Source organism: Musa acuminata, chromosome BXJ1-11, assembly GCF_036884655.1.
Source record: "Musa acuminata AAA Group cultivar baxijiao chromosome BXJ1-11, Cavendish_Baxijiao_AAA, whole genome shotgun sequence".
Lineage (NCBI taxonomy): Eukaryota > Viridiplantae > Streptophyta > Magnoliopsida > Zingiberales > Musaceae > Musa > Musa acuminata.
Genome location: NC_088337.1, coordinates 1,334,655 through 1,351,695, shown reverse-complemented (window position 1 = coordinate 1,351,695; position 17,041 = coordinate 1,334,655). Strand labels below are relative to the sequence as shown.

Genomic DNA, 17,041 nt, shown 5'->3' with positions numbered 1-17,041 from the left:
TTTGACTCTATTGTGGCGGATTGCTTTATGCGTGTTGGGTTTTTCCAACTCATGAGCCTCAAGCACATTTTGCTTTATACTTTCGTCGTAGTGGATCTCCTTATGTGGGTCAGGTTTCTCGATTCATGCATCTTGGGCATATTTTATCTTGTGCCTCCACCATGACAGATCTCCTTACGTGGGTCGAGTTTTCCTGACTCATATGCCTCGGGCACATTTTGCCCTACACTTTTGCCATGACGGATTTCTTCTCATACGTGTCGGGTTTTCTCGACTCATATGCCTCAAGCACATTTTACCTTGTGCCCCCATCATAGTTGATTTCTCCTCACGCAGGTCAGGTTTTCTCGACTCATATGCCTCAGACATATTTTGCCTTGTGCCTTTGCCATGATAGATTTCTCCTTACATGGGTTGGGTTTTTCAACACATGCACCTCAGGTACATTTTGTCTTATACCTTCACCATAGCAGATTTCTCCTCACGCGGGTCGGGTTTCTCGACTCACACACCTTAAGCATATCTTGCCTTGTGCTTTTATCATGACGAATTTTTCCTCACACGGGTTAGGTTTTCCTGACTCATGCGCCTCAAATATATTTTGCCTTGTGCCTTTGCTGTGGTAAATTTCTCCTCACGCAGGTCGGGTTTTCTAGACTCACACACCATAGACACATTTTGTCTTGTGGTTCTGCCATGATGGATTTCTCCTCACGTGGGTTGGGTTTTTTCTATTTATACACATCGGACACATTTTGTCTTATGCCTCTATCGTGGTTGATTTCTCCTCAAGTGGGCTGGATTTTTTCAACTCGCATGCCACGGGCATATTTTTTCTTGTGCCTCCACCTTGACGAATTTCTCCTTATGTAGATCGGGTTTTTTTTTACTCATGCATCTCGAGTATATTTTGCCTTATGCCTTCGTCATGATAGATTTCTCCTCATGTGGGTAGGGTTTTTTGGACTCATGTGCCTCGGGTACATTTTATCTTATGCCTTTGCCATGATGGATTTCTCCTCACGGCGGTCAAGTTTTCCCGACACATGCACCTTATGCATGTTTTACTTTGTGCCTCCGTCATAGTGGATTTCTCCTCACGTGGGTCGAGTTTTTTTGACTCACGTACCTCGTGTAGATTTTGCCTAGTGCCTCTACTGTAACGAATTTCTCCTCACATGGGTTGGGTTTTGTCGACTCACACACCTCATGCATATTTTGCGTTATTCCTCCATCATGACGGATTTCTCTTAATGTAGGTTGGATTTTCTCGACTCACGCGCCTAAGACACATTTTATCTTGTGTCTCCGCTATGGTGGATTTCTTCTTATATAGGTCGGGTTTTCCTGACACATGTGCTCATGGCACATTTTATCTTGTGCCTTCCGTCATAGCAGGTTTCTTTTTATGTGGGTCGGGTTTTTTCGGCACATGCGCCTCAGACACATTTTGTCTTGTGCATCCTGCCGTGACATGTTTTTTCTTATGCGGGTTAGGTTTTTCCAACTCACGTGTCTCAAGCATTCTTTTATCTTGTGCCTCTCGTTGTAATGGGTTTCTTTTACACTTTTCGAGGTACCCCTTCGTATTTTGACTTATAGCATCACCATTATGTCACGACCCTTCTCAATCGCATTCGAGACGTTGACTCTTTCATTCATCAACAGTCTCTCATGATCGACAATCTTCGCAAGGAAGTATAGAGGTTGAAGAGGAAGAGGGGAGCCCCAATGCTTATCACAAAGGCATACGCTCGAGGAGCTAAGCTGACGAGGCAACTAGAAGAGGCCAAGCGATGCCTCGCTAAGAGCTGAAGGTGATCGTTGTCTTGTCTTGTGAGGTGTTGGTCTTTCTTGAGTAGTCGAGTCTGCCTACTCGACTTAGTCCTTACTGCATCGTCAGGCTTGTCCACTCAATTAGTCTCTATCTCGGTAGATCAAGGTCTTATGTCATTCATCCTTCTTTGCCTTGGTGACCTCATGGCCAGGGTGGATTATGGTCACTTTTGCTTCGGCTTATTGCATGACTCCTTATACTTACTAGAGACCATTGCCTTGCTTCGACGATAGTATCTTGATTGGCCCTCTAAAGTACCTCTGGTATCGTCACCGGTGGTCTCCACCAATGACCAGAAGAGACGAGAGGGCTTGAACCCCATCATGAATGTTTGTATTACGAGCAACGAATGAGCATCCACCACATCTCAGATTTCATTACTGAATCGAGTGATGACATCTACAAGCATTTCCTCCTCCCCTTGCTTGAGTTTGAGAAGTGTTGCTGCTCATAGTCTTGGGCGCACGTTCTCAAGGTAGTAAAGTTCAAACTCCCTCGTGAGCTGGGAAAAAGAACCAATGGAAAACAACTTTAGGTGAGTGTACCATTCTCATGTTAGGTCTCTTAACATGGTTGAGAAGGTGCGGCACATAAGAGCGTTCGAAGTACCATACAACGACATTTGGGTATAAAAAGCGATATGCTCCATCAGGTCGACACTGCCATTGAATGACTCCAATGATTGGAGGTGAAAGTTCGTTGGAATTGATTCCTCCTAGATTTTCTTAGTGAATGGCGACCGACCCAAGGTGGGGTCGACCAACGCTTTCCCTTTGGATTGTTGAAACTCTCATTGTATCTTCTCTAAGCATTAGTCCATCTATCCTAGTTGGATCCATAAGAAATCCTTCGTCGAATCTACCAACAAGGTCTTAGGTTCTAGTAAGGAAGAGTGGTGGTGTGGTCTACTGAATTCCACGGTTAGGGAGCGAAGTGCCCCGTCGACTTGGTGGTTTAATGAGCCTCAGGCGCTCCTCGGATGTCGGCACCACATCGAGTGGGGGAACCTCGATGGGCACCGGTGCCGATGGCAATTGAACCGGTGACTACGATCAAATTGGTGGCATTGCTTGTTGGGATAACTAGGGGGAAAGTGGAGTGACGAGTTGTATCATGCTCATTAGCATATGCACTTGTTGTGTGAGATTCAAGAACATATCGGTGGGGACGAGCAGGGGCCTTATGGTCAGCCCCACGACGAGAGACCTAGGTTGTTGAATAGATGCTAGTATCACATCAATATTTACGTCGAGGTGGATGCACTCGTGCGCGAAAAGGATGATTGATGCCCCCCCTTGAGTGAAAGTATTATGGGTCGAGAACAGAGCATTCTGACTTGAGCGTTCATTAAGAGGGTTGGCGGATGGGCGTCTTACTATATCGGGCCTTTCTTCTAGTGCTAAAATGATGAGAAAAAATATCGTTAATACTTTGGTCAGTCCGACATTGTCCGAACCCATATGTGTCGGGTTGTTCGAGGTGCCACCTGCACAAAGACTGAAGTCGGGAGAGATTTCTCGACCCGATCCCTCTGATGCTTAATTTAGTAATGCCAGATGTTTGATTGGTAAAAAAAAAAAGGAGTAATAGAAAAATGTAAGAGTCATTGTAATTTATGTTAAGGATGTATTTTTATATCTGATCGTAGATACGAGCGGACGATTGAAAAATGACCTGGACGCAGCCGAATAAGTGAGAGTGTGTTGGTGCTCAAAGTCGAACCTTTTACAAACGAAACAATGTAAAAAGATCATTAAATATAAAACTTGGCTGTAGTAAACATGATTAAAATAAAATTGAAACATAACTTGGCTCACATGACAGTGGTTGAGAATGAGACTCCAAAAATATGATATGGAGAGCCATTGGAGACATCAGTTTAACCACATTTCGGGAAGAACATCAAAGAAAACCAACGCACAACCCTTCAATCCACAAATAATTGTCTGTTTGGTATCAATGTTGGCAAAGAGAAACATACAACATTTGGTCTTCTTTCTCTAAATATGTGGGTATGTACAAAAGAATAGCTGTGGCTATAATTTAGCAAACAGTATATGAATGGCAACGAGGACAACCAAAAAGAACTCCAGCTACTCAAGCTCCAATACCGAACACAAGAAGAAACCTCAACGACTGCAATTTGTTTGCATTATTCAACCTATTTCATAAACCTCTTTTATCATCTAGGTATTACGAGTACTGCAAAGGCCTTTAATCGAAGGCCTGCCTCGACCGGTGAATTGCAAGAATTTCCAGAGTAGAGAAAAGATGCACAGAAAGGCTGGAAGTAAACTTTAAAATAGGTGGCTAATCAAGAGCAGCTTTGTTCTTCCACACATTTATAGGCTTCGGCAAGCCATCAAACAATGGCCTAGCAAGAACCTCAGGATTCAGAGTCCACTTGCTAGTTGGCCATATGGAGGAACTGTTTTCGGACTCCTGCAAGCTTGATGTGCTGGATGATTTCCTGACAAAAACAGACCCATTGGTCACGAAGGAGTCTCCATTAGGAGTAGCATTTGGGTGAACCATATCCACATCAGTCCGGCTTCCCAGTTTTGGTCTCATTGACAGACCTTTTCCTTTTCTTCCCGAAAACCCACTGTTGTTATCCTCCAACAACAATTCTGGGGTGCCCAAAGATGGGACTGAATCATTCTTTTGACGCCTCCGGACAGCTTTCTCGATCTCATTGTTCTCTGCAGTATCTAAAATAGTCTTTTCCTGGGCAGTCTTGCCATTTTCCGGTGAAAACCCATTGACCAAACTTCTAGATTTCTGATGCTGACCTATAAGTGAATCAGAAAATGGTGCCTCTGTGGGCAATAGTTCATCAGCCAAGCAGCAATCACCTATTCTGTACACTGCCATCTCTGTTCCCTCAAGAACTGGATCCTTTTCAAATTGTGTCAGACCATAGTATGACCGTAAGTTGTTCATTGCTGGGGAAACCTTAGTCGAAGAAGTTTTCAGCTTGAGTGATTGCAACAAATCCAAAACTCCATTACTAGGATGACGGGGTGGAGTATGTTCTTTGGAAAAACTTCCATCATAATAAGAGAAAACACACAATCAATATAATGTTTCACAAGTCAAAAAATTTAAAAGATGATTCTTTACACATGCATCTGATAAAAACTTATTTGTAAACAAGCTATCCTTAGATGGAATACACCAAATAGCATGCTGTAGAACACAATGCTTAAAATTGCCCAAGCACAACGGTTCACAAATTCTAAGATTTGAGTGAAGAAAAGGGGGAAAAAGGATTACAATAAACTATATATATATATATATATATATATATATATATATATATATATATATATATATATATATATATATATATATATATATATATATATATATATATATATATATATATATATATACACACACACACATATTAGTTGCTTAACAAAGAAATCTGGAAAGTTGTGCTTCGTAGATCCATTGCCACTACAAAGTCAACCATCCTTGCTACAAGATCACTTCCATAAATGGGTATGTTTACTAAAAACCTTGACAATGAATTTGGTAAAATTTATCATTGGTTCAAAGATCAATTATTATTGTAAGCTCTCCAACGGCAACTCATCTGAAACATGAACTAAATCCATGATACATTATGTTCCTTTCTTCTATGATGCTTATCACACAATCTAAAGGCTTCCCAAAGCATGCCATACATAACAAGTAAATTATGTGACAAATCTGTTGACCATAGCAATCATCTTCTGCTGATTAGAACAAGCAGAAAACAAGTGCAACATATAAAAGGCATGAGGAAAGAAATACCCATTAGCAGCTGAACCATTAGTGGAACGAATCGATGGGGGATGCCTTCCTGGCAGGGGAATCTGCAATGATTTATGAGCAAACATCTGGATATCTGTCGTCAAGCCATTCAACCGTTTGACGTCTTCGACCTAAAACATCAAAAACAGATTTTTTTTTCACACATCAGTTGCAACATAAGATAAATATATGTTCCATAATACAAACAATTAAATTTTTAATGACCAAAATTACTTTTGTGTGTGTGTGTGCGCACATACACGCGACATTTTTCTTTGGAAAGAATTTTCGTTTAGCTGTCTATTGAGTTTGACCAAGTTTTCCCTACATAAGCAGATCACCAATCAATTTCTTCTCTTTTCATTGACCCGCTTATGTTTATGTTGTTTATTTCTATTTCAGTTCCTATCTACAAAATGGAAAAATGATAAAACATATGTTAATTAATAGCAAGTAAATCTAAAATCTAACAGCCACAATATACACAGAGCCAAATCATCACAAGATCGGACCTTTCTTTTATCACTTTCTATATATTTTCGAAGGTGACCAAGTTAGATATACCTCAAATGAAGAACCGGAACCAAAATAAGAGAGGGGAATGACCAAACAAGGCTAAAAACTCGATTCCGATTACCTCGACACCGTACTTTATGGCAACTCCAGGAAGTGTATCCATCTTTGACACCCGGTGCTCAATATAATTAACTTTCGGGGGGGAATCGGAAGAAGACGAAGAGAAGGATGACACGGACGAGGACGCGGGGATGGTGGCAATCGTGCCGTTCTCTCGAGAGCGGGAGACGGCCCCATCCAGAAAACCATCCGAGAAGAGTTGTGAGCTCCTCCGGATCTGCATCTCCGAAGGATTCGATCAACCTCCCCTGTGAACAAGAAACCCCGAGAACTCTTCAAACGCCCACAAAAATGGGAGCTTTTCTTCACCAAACCCCTCCCATTCTCAATCGATCAACATGGGAGCGATCTCTTCAACGCCCTCTAGATCTTCGCAGGAGGAACCAAACTATCCCAGATGGAATCCAAATTCCGGGGAATTCCCCCAGCAAAAACCCTAGATCAGCGGATCTGGAGCTCGGGAACTGGTGTTTGACGAGGATTTGATGGAAACGCCGATAAAAATCACCGAATCGATGGCCCGAGGCGCGATTCGGGGGCGTCAAAATCCGGAACCTCGGCGAGGAAAGAGGAGAGGAGGGTCGACGCGAGAAGAAGAAGGGAGGAAGAAGGACGTCGGCTTCGTAAAGCTCACATGGGCTTTGACTCGGCTGCGGGAAGCACGAGACACGTGGAGTCACGCCAGTGGTGAATTAGGTTTTACTCGGCCCGACCTCAGGCTATGCTCTCTCGAAGCTTTGCCGTTTCCAACAAATGCTTTCGGATCCCACGGTGTCGTACCACAAAGCTTCTCCTCCTCCCACGTCCGCGTGACCCGACGTGTGGGTCCGACGCATCAGGGCAAAGAGACCGTGTTGGTGGACGAAGTGTCGGGCCGTGAATCGTAAACGCATTTCTGCTATCCGAGCGCAGCACAAAGAACGGCTGCGCATACCAGTATGTTGATTGGGGGACAGAGTGGGACCACCGTGGGGTCTACTAGGCGGGTAAGCGTGTGAGCGGGTGGGGATGGTGGTACGTTTGACAATAATTACAACATTAAAAAAAGAGATCTTTATTGCTTGAAATTTTGGGGGATAGAGAAGAAGAAGGTAGAGATGGTGGCAGAACACTCGACTGCAATTATTGGCCGACGTATCTTTTTGTTTGCTGGTGATGTCTACCTAACCCACATTTTTCTCCACCGAAGTGACGAAGCCACACTGGCAACATCTTACCGTCAGGACCATGTCAAAGGAAGCAGTTGCCCATTGGCAGACTTGGATGTGTCCCTCCCCTCTCGCGGAGCCTGAGATGGAATGAGATAACATCAGAGACCACACTGTTCGAAACTATCCTCAAAAGATTATGATGACTAAAAGAGAGAGAGAGAGAGAGAAGAAAGAAGAATTCATGCATCCCACATAAATAAGTTGGGACATCATCAAAATCAATGTTAGTCTGCCAACTGCCATTTGGTTGGTGTGTTTTTATTATTCTCATGCTGTATGTCAAGGAATAAATCCAGCATAATGTTTTTTTCTCCTTTCTGCACTTGCTTTCTCTGGAATCAGTATTCTGAAACACAGAACAAGGGTTTGAAGAAGAGGGAGCGTTGATGTTGAATTAGGAGACACAAAGCCAATCAGACCACGATATGCTTGGGCTCCTAACCACAGTTTTGCTAGTGCTTGTGTCAGCATCAGACTGGTAAGGCCCCCTTCGTTGGAGAAAGACACAACTTCATGCGTAGGTTCCTAAACACAGAACAATGATGTTGGAGACAGATAAAGCTTCCATGCGATAAGAAATGTTTCAGCATCAGACTGGTAAGGATCCCTTTGCTGCTGTAAAAGAATGATGAGGGACCATGATAGCAACGTGAGTGCTGTAAAGAAAAAGCAACTAAAGTTCACTTTTTTTGTCTTTGGTAATGAAGCACTTCGCTCATAAAATAAGTCAATGCACTCACCTTTTGAGGTGCCAAACTCATTAAAGATGATGCCAAGAAAAATCTCCACTGTATTGATAGGTACGTCTGTGTTGGTTTGTTCTTTATTGGTCAAGTCTGATAAGAAAATTAGCCTGTGCTTCGATGTAGAAATATCGTAATATACGATCATCAGACGCCCCTTTTGTTCATATGATGAAGGCTCCGAGAATAGGGATACGCCATTGTTTTCACCGAGCAGTTGTTGGTGGGTGTTGCCTCAGTCATACCGATGATTGCGGAGGAAACGTTCCAGGCACAGCTGCATGGGCTTTGTCAAACCCCCGGCGACAACATCATACACCAAGCGTAATCGAAGAGACGGTATTAAAAGGGCTTTTGGCCACACAAATTGAATGGTGTTTGGGATTCTTAATTTGAAGCTCTGCAATGAAAAGGATCAGCTCATGTCAGGATCAACCACAGATTGGCTTAAAGAGTTCTTTCACTTGCAGTGGAATATAAATCAAGTATGTGTTGCTTTGGTTGTGAGGGTCTTGACTCGAACAAACACAGAAAAATGTTGTAGCTTCAGAATCCAGAACAAGAATTTAACAGCCTTGGTGAGAAGTAGCACAGGAAGATAGATAGATAGATAGTTTGGCTTGGTTAGGTTATGGGTAGTGTGTCGTTTTCATGTATGCTCTCGTTTGACAGATCAAAACGTGGTAAATGCAGGTGGCGGAGAGCTGCACAGATACCAAACTTTTAGGAATTCGAAGACCAACACAGCCGCCGATGGTTAGGTCGATTGGTAGTACAACTTTGACTTGTTTCTTGATGTATCAGTGTCGAAGTCCCAAACCTACTCAACCTCGAAAGAAAACCAAAGCAAAGCCTCGTGAGTTCATGGAAAACGCCATGCAGCAACAAGTAGTTCTAGCCGATGTGAAGGCAAACAAGGGTTTGAATGCCGACATGGACAGGTTCGTATCAGCATCTCATGGTTGGCTCTCTTTTTCAAATCATTGTTTCATTTTCTTTTTCCTACCAAATTTGTTACCATGAAAGATGCTTAGTTATTGGAATATCCAATATATGAAATATCTTTAGTAAAATTAAAAAAGATTAAATCTTTGTTTATAATTTCTGATGAAATTTTCTCTAAGCCTACTATTGATACTTGATAGGGCATATTTTGGCTCCGGATGAATCACCATCGACGTCAAACGCCACTAGCGATGAATCCAACGCCATACACCATCAGAACCTCGGGGTGCACGCCACGTCAGGTTTTGTACCGATACACTGTGCTGCATGACTACCTCGAGAGTTCGGGGCGGTGCCGCCTGACGCTGCTCAGGCACCCCTAAAGACGCCAACTCGTTAGAGAAGTCGCTCCACCCCTATGAAAGTCAGCGGCCACGCCGAATCAAGGCGGAACCAATCCTCACACGATGGTATAAAAACCCATGTCCGACACTCGGCCAAGGGGAGAGAAAAAAAGAGAGGAAAAAAAAAACACTGACTTGCTCGTCGGATGGGCCAAAGTCGAGAAGCACCCGACGAAGGCCATTTTTACATGGAAGTGACAACCCCCGAGCAGCAAGCGTCTCCACCCAGGAATCGCCATCCGGTGCGTAGAAGGAGAGCAACCCGTCAGCCCGGATCCTGACCAACGTCAACTAGCACCCCTTCCCGAGGGCGCGACCATGTCGCGAAGACGAGCTGTCAACCACCCCAAGGACAGAAGGACGTGACCCACATCCACTCACGAGGGCCCAACCGACCCCGTCGGTTCGACTCTCGCCAGAGACGTTCAAGAGGCGCAGCCACCTCATCATCCTATTCAATTCATCATAAGTTCTTGACATCGGCCCGCAGACTTAACCGTGCTGACTAACCAGCCACGATACTTTTGTTCACTAACAATACTAATTCTAATTGACTCACTATATTTTTATTTTCTCATTCATCCTCTATCATGTCTATACGATTATGATTATTCACGAATAAAAATAATTGACTCGTCTCTTCTAAATAAAACATCTAGCATATATGCATATCATTTTTAATATTTTTTCTCATTTATCCTCTATCATAATTATATGTAATTGTTCAAGAAACAGAATTTTATTTTTCTATCATTTCTTAATAACTCTACACATGCATTTCATCTCAGCTATGATACAAACTTGTATTCTGAAGTGGTGGTTCAGATGATACTGCTGCAATAAGCAAGAAGGTCTCCTTTCAGAACCAAATGCATGTTTTCAAGAAAAAGAAAGTAAGAAACTATCAAGGTGCTTCCAAATGCATTCTCACCTTCAGATTTTTAGCTGGATCTTTGGATGGTTGTCCATGGTGCAGACAGTAGCGAGTGCAGCCATACAGGCCACCTCCAAACAAGAACTATTATTAGCTTCAGTGCCTTGATAAAACATTGATAGTAGATTCCAAAAGGAAAGGGACCATTAAAACATCCAGATCCGGGGATTCTAACCTAATGTTAATAGCATCAGAAAGAACATGAGATAGACACCATGATTCGATATGAGAAAATTATGCATTCCAGTTCCATGAATGCATCGGATGCCTTGAGTTTCTTAGTTACCATGTCTGGGGAAGACATGGTAACTAAGCACTTTCTAGTCGTTCTGCTTTATATTTTCTAGGGGTTTAATCATATGAAATTTTCATAACTACAGTGCAAGTTCTAAGTAAGTGCGGCATTAGCCAAATGAATCGGCGAGTCTGGTTAGCTATTTGATATGGCACAGTTCAGACAAAGGACCTTCAGGTTGACACGACGCGATACCGTGGACTCGAACGAGGGGACCACACGACCTCCGTGTTGTTCGACGCTGAACACTATGAAGCCATTTTGGAAAGTTTGGAACGACGCCGCATGGTAGGGACCTATACGGGTTGGTTGGTGCTCGTCTACAGAGTACAAGCCATCTTCTCGAGGAGTTGACAGCCATTAAAAGACTATGTACGATTGATCCCTTCTTCATATGTATAAAAGATAACCCCTAACCAATGGGGGACTTCGAACATTCATCTCTCTCGCATTTTACTCAATTCTAACTTAACTTTCGAAGAGGTCGAGTCGAGAAATCCCCCTTTTGACCTCGGCCTATGTGTAGAATCTCGGCAACGAAGAAACATGTCACTCGTTAAGAGAGAAGTCCACACTCGGGAGACGAGGCTCAAACTAAACCAATCCGACGCTCGCTTCCACCACTCAAGCATCCATGTGAGCAACCAAGCCGACGTAAAGGTTTACCAACACTATTGCTAGCTTTTGAACTAGTCGTAGGAGGTCAATTTTCGAGAGTTTTCCTCCGAGCAAGTGATCTCTTAGCATTCTGAAATCTCAGTGCCACGTTGTCTTCTTTGCTCGCCCTCTCGTCTTTGTTAAGAAACATGATCCTGTTTTAGCAACCAAAAATTCATTTTGCTAGAAGAAATAAGACCTTGGCTAAAGATTATAATAGTTTAGTCGGTGGAGATCAACCTCCTCACTCATCGTCCTATACGTGGACATAATGACCTCTCACATGCACCGTCTTTTGATCCCGCGGCCTTTTTGGGATATTTTGGGTGCAAGATAGGTGAGTTCCAACCGCCATCTTTAATCCATAACACATCAGCTTGGGTTCTAAGCATCGATCAAGAAAATTGTATGACTCAACTTGGATTTCCATAAGTCAATCGACAAAGCCATAATTGATTTGTCGATCGATAGTGCGTTCTTTTTGTTGTGTGTGTGTGTGTGTGTTTGTGCTACATATGAGGCAAACATTAACTGCAACTTTAATTGCATTAAACCACGGAGATATTGAGCCGGTGAAATTGCTTGTTAGAGATTCTTCCGAGGGTGGGAGACTAATCGAACTCCTTCAAATTCATGTGTTATTTATGTATCATACGGAGTAAGTACGTGTAAAAATGGAGTTTTTAATCTTAATTTTAGGGTCTATTTTAGTTAAACAGAATCCCGATATTTGTTTTTATTTACTGATATCGGATAGGAAATTAAGGTGAGAAATTACAAAGGGAAATATTTGTTTTTATTAATTTCATGATATTTATGCTTAACTTAGTCTGAATAAAAATAAATATTGTATAGTAGATTCGACCGAGTCTCCCGGATTTGACCTTAAGACTCGGGGATCTGCTACTCGATACGAACGCGAATCTTGTTGAGATTCTGCAGGACCAGATTCCATATTGAAATCCAAGGGTCGGCCTATTGCCAGCTGTCAACTCCGCCAGCTTCTTCCCTTCCCTCGATCACCACCTCCGTTTACCTGCATCGAATCCCATACATCGCTCCCGTGATCTGGCTGTTACGATTCCCTTTCTCTTCTCTCATCACCACTGTCCATAAATAACTCTCTTTCTCTCTCTCTCCTTGCTTTAAAGACAGCGTGACCACAGTCTCGAACGTATCTAGACTGAGAACCGGCATGGGGAAGGAGGAGACGGAGGAGGAGATGGTGCCGGAGAAGGAAGAGAAGGGGGGAGGGGAGGAGGCGACGTCGGTGGAGCGGGTGTTCGAGGGGCAGCGGGTGCCGGCGTGGCGGGAGCAGCTGACGGTGCGGGCGTTCGTGGTGAGCTTCTTCCTGGCGGTGATGTTCAGCGTGATCGTGATGAAGCTGAACCTGACCACCGGCATCATCCCCTCCCTCAACGTCGCCGCCGGCCTCCTCGGCTTCTTCTTCGTCAAGCTCTGGACCAAGGGCCTGGAGAGCACCGGCCTCCTCCGCACCCCCTTCACCCGCCAGGAGAACACCGTCATCCAGACCTGCGTCGTCGCCGCCTATGGCCTCGCCTTCAGCGGTATGACCACCACTCCCCACGTGATTCTTCCTTCCTCTCCCCCCTCTTTTCCTTCCTTTTGCTGTGCACTGCTATTGCTGCTCTTGACGTTTTCGTGTATCAATCAACCATAATGTTGTGTATCACATACCAAATCTTTGGTGTGTTAGATCGTTGGGTTTCATTTTTTTTTTGGTGTTTCATTTATGGAAGTATAAAGCTGGAAACAGAGAGGAAGGAGGGGAAAAAGGAAGGAAAAAATAAAGTAATAAACATGGTGATGTTTTTCTCTGATAAAGAAAAGAGATCGTAAGCAAACAATAGAATGCTTACAAATCTCAAACTCTAGGCTACTGTACTTTCTGGTATTTGTTCCCTGTTCTGTGTTTCCATCTCTCTCACAGGTAAAGAAGGTGGCTGGAGAAGAGACGAGGGGATGAAACGACGAAAACATGACTTAGCTCGATAAGGATTCTCCGTGGTTGCCTATTGATTTCTAGGAAACCGGTGATCAATGCACTGAATCTTAGTAAAGACCGGTCCTTGAGCTGCAATTTTGGTCCTGAATGGATGTTGATTCAGAATTCAATTTTTATTGAGTCATCATGATACACTATACAGTAGCTTGCTGTAATTTCCTTGTCTGCTACTGCCATTTTGGACATGAAGATATTTTGATGCAGACAAAACCATGATCCTGTGTTGCATTGGGAATTCGCTCTGGCCAACCACGTTTGTCCCTTTCTTCGAATTGTCACTGTCGAGATCTTTATATGTTTTTAGCTATATATATATATATATTTATATTTCTGATTACTATGATTTCCTAATCAAGATATGAAAATAGTTTTATCTCTTGATCGTGTTGTGTGTAGATCACTATGAACACCGCGCTCTTGTCATTACGATGGATCACGAAACAACGATGAGAATGCTTGAATACTTTCGATGCACAAACTAAAATTTCGAATTCCTTTGCTTACAGTAATTTGCTCGTTTAGCTCTGTTTTTTCTTGTTTTCTGTAACATAATATGATAAAAAGCCTTCTAACAGGGGGCTACGGAAGCTATCTTTTCGGCATGAGTTCAAGGGTTGCTGCCCAAGCAACAGATGACGATGACTCGCAGAACATAAAGGATCCACGTCTTGGATGGATGATTGGATTTATGTTTGTCGTTAGCTTCCTTGGACTCTTCTCTGTTGTTCCTCTCAGAAAGGTGAGTTCGAATCTTGAGCTGAGTCTGTTCTAACTACAGTGATCAATTGAAATGGTTTAACTTGCTCTTCAGATAATGGTCATCGACTACAAGCTGATATATCCAAGTGGTACCGCCACTGCATACCTCATTAATGGCTTCCACACTCCTCAGGGTGAAAAGCTAGCCAAGTAAAGATCTTAGCATTCCCTACGAATTTCCATCTTTATGTCCATTGCCGGAATGCTGAGATGATTGACTTGTTCCAGGCAACAAGTACGGACTTTGGGCAAGTACTTTGCTGGCAGCTTCCTTTGGGGATTCTTCCAGTGGTTTTATACTGCCGGTGACGGCTGTGGATTTGCATCATTCCCTTCGCTTGGTCTTCAAGCTTTTGATCACAAGTATCCTGATGTCTCTAACTTGGATTCGGCTTTAGGAGTGGTATATGATTGATTGTTCATTAATCTTTGATGAATCTTTTCAGGTTCTTCTTTGACTTTTCTGCAACTTATGTTGGAGTCGGGATGATCTGCCCATATCTGGTGAATGTGTCTGTTCTCCTTGGAGCCATCCTTTCATGGGGAGTCATGTGGCCTCTCATAGAGAACCAGAAAGGCAACTGGTATTCGGCAACTCTCCCACCGAGCAATCTTCATGGACTGCAAGGTTACAGGGTAAACTCTCTCTCCCCTGTTCTTCGTGGGTTGTGGAATCACATCAACGATGACTCTTCTTCTATCCTCTCCTTTTCATTCGTTGTGCAGGTCTTCATCGGCATTGCCATGATCCTTGGTGATGGCCTCTATAACTTTCTCAAGGTCCTGCATCGAACGACGTCCGCTTTCATCACCGCCGCACGCAAACGCCCCGCGGGCACTCTTCCTGTCTCCGACGACGACCGCCCTACTTCGGCGCTGTCGTTCGACGACGAAAGGCGAACCGAGGTCTTCCTCAAGGATCAGATCCCCAGATGGATAGCGTACGGAGGCTACGTTGCCGTCGCCATCGTCTCCATTGTTACGCTCCCACACATCTTCCATCCGCTCAAGTGGTACTTCGTGTTGGTCGCCTATGTTATCGCCCCGATCCTTGCCTTCTGCAACGCCTACGGCTGCGGCCTCACGGACTGGTCTCTCGCCTCCACCTACGGGAAGCTTGCCATCTTCATCTTCGGAGCTTGGGTTGGCGCCGGTAATGGTGGCGTGCTAGTAGGTCTCGCAGCCTGCGGCGTCATGATGAGCATCGTCTCCACTGCATCCGATCTCATGCAAGACTTCAAGACCGGATACCTCACATTGGCTTCTCCGAGGTCAATGTTCGTGAGCCAAGTCATCGGCACTTGCATGGGCTGCGTGATCGCTCCCTGCGTCTTCTGGTTGTTCTTCAAGGCGTACAAGGACATCGGCACGCCTGATAGCGAGTACCCGGCGCCGTACGCCATCATCTACCGCAACATGGCCATCCTCGGAGTCGAGGGCTTCTCGTCGCTGCCGAAGCACTGCCTCACCCTCTGCTTCGTGTTCTTCGGGCTCGCCATCGTCATCAACCTGGCGAGAGACCTGGCGGGCAAGAAGGTAGCGAGGTTCATACCGATTCCGATGGCGATGGCGATCCCCTTCTACATCGGCTCCTACTTCGCCATCGACATGTTCATCGGGAGCGTGATACTCTACGTGTGGGAGAGGAGAAATAAGGCCAAGGCGGACGCGTTTGCTCCGGCGATGGCGTCGGGGTTGATATGCGGCGACGGCATATGGACGCTGCCGCAGGCGGTTCTCGCGCTTGCTCAGGTGAAGCCGCCGATATGCATGAAGTTCCTGTCGAGGACGATGAACGATAAAGTCGATGCATATATCTCCACGTTGTCGTAGTTCCACCGGAGTCGGTGGAGAAGAAGTCAAGACGGTCAAATCTACTCATATCACGTCATAAGCTGCTTTGGTTTCGGTACTAATAGCCTTGTAATTACGGTTTATGCGACTTTTGTTCGACGTTAATGTTGTCTATTGTAAGAACGTGATAATAGTTTGGGTCTATTGCTTGTTGGGATTATGTTTCAATTAGATTCTTTCACATGGATTGCCTAAATATTAAGAATCTAAATCTTATTAAGAATCTAAATCTTATTACTCGTTGCTAAGATTGCCTAAAGATTTAAATAATTAAGGATATATACTTTATATTTACAAAGAAGTTTCAAGTGAATAATTTTAATTTATTAATAAAAAATTTGATGCAATAAACATTAACTTTTAAGATAAAAAGTAAAGGATGATTTTTCTAAAATATTTATATTTTGAGTACTTTTCAAAAGATACCTCCTTTTTTATTTTTTTTCTCAAATAGTATCTTTAATTAAAAAAATATCAAAGATATCCCTTAAAAAATTTTTGTTATATTTTCAGCAACTATGATTTTAATCGAATTTTAATTATTACAGTGTTTTCATTTGACTTGTTCATGATGCTTTTTAATAGTATTTATAATATTTTATTGAGGTACTCAAAATACTATATGTATTATTAAAAAGTGACATTATATTATACCTCTTTGTTTCTCATTTTTCATAGATAATTATAATATTATATTTTTAGATTTATTATTAATTTGTCAGCCAAAAGAATATAACATGTCAAAAATACCATAATAGGCCAAGACATTATAATAGACATAAATTTTTTTGAGATTCTTTAAGTATTTTTTAAATTAAGAGTATTATTCAGGAAAAAAAATGAGGGGTACTGTTGGGGAAATACAAAAAATGTGGGTATTTTCTTAAAAAAATAAATGATAAATTTTTTTAATACAATTTTTTTAGAGTGATTTAAAAA

The 17,041-nt window shown here is 43.1% G+C and overlaps 2 protein-coding genes across 2 annotated transcripts; one reads left to right on the top strand and one right to left on the bottom strand.

Annotated features, from left to right (window-relative positions):
* Positions 1 to 3,744: 3,744 nt before the first annotated feature.
* On the bottom strand, positions 3,745 to 6,889 carry LOC135596778 (uncharacterized). Its single transcript, XM_065088908.1, has 3 exons — positions 6,276 to 6,889; positions 5,639 to 5,769; positions 3,745 to 4,883 (listed from the first exon to the last, which is right to left on the bottom strand). The coding sequence occupies exons 1-3, from the start codon at positions 6,495 to 6,497 to the stop codon at positions 4,148 to 4,150; spliced, it is 1,089 nt and encodes a 362-aa protein (XP_064944980.1). The 5' UTR covers positions 6,498 to 6,889; the 3' UTR covers positions 3,745 to 4,147.
* A 5,737-nt stretch (positions 6,890 to 12,626) lies between these two features.
* Positions 12,627 to 16,204, top strand: LOC135596777 (probable metal-nicotianamine transporter YSL12). The gene is made up of 6 exons (XM_065088907.1): positions 12,627 to 13,031; positions 14,065 to 14,228; positions 14,301 to 14,398; positions 14,477 to 14,611; positions 14,695 to 14,884; positions 14,975 to 16,204. The coding sequence occupies exons 1-6, from the start codon at positions 12,659 to 12,661 to the stop codon at positions 16,079 to 16,081; spliced, it is 2,067 nt and encodes a 688-aa protein (XP_064944979.1). The 5' UTR covers positions 12,627 to 12,658; the 3' UTR covers positions 16,082 to 16,204.
* Positions 16,205 to 17,041: the final 837 nt, after the last annotated feature.

Excerpts from the sequence above, each read along its gene's own strand:
- LOC135596777 (XM_065088907.1), top strand. The coding sequence starts at position 12,659 with ATGGGGAAGGAGGAGACGGAGGAGGAGATGGTGCCGGAGAAGGAAGAG. Across the intron at positions 14,399-14,476 it reads CAGGGTGAAAAGCTAGCCAA|GCAACAAGTACGGACTTTGG; the intron begins GTAAAGATCTTA and ends GACTTGTTCCAG. Across the intron at positions 14,612-14,694 it reads CTTCAAGCTTTTGATCACAA|GTTCTTCTTTGACTTTTCTG; the intron begins GTATCCTGATGT and ends GAATCTTTTCAG.
- LOC135596778 (XM_065088908.1), bottom strand. The coding sequence starts at position 6,497 with ATGCAGATCCGGAGGAGCTCACAACTCTTCTCGGATGGTTTTCTGGAT. Across the intron at positions 5,770-6,275 it reads CCATAAAGTACGGTGTCGAG|GTCGAAGACGTCAAACGGTT; the intron begins GTAATCGGAATC and ends TTGATGTTTTAG. Across the intron at positions 4,884-5,638 it reads AATGGTTCAGCTGCTAATGG|TTTTTCCAAAGAACATACTC; the intron begins GTATTTCTTTCC and ends TTATGATGGAAG.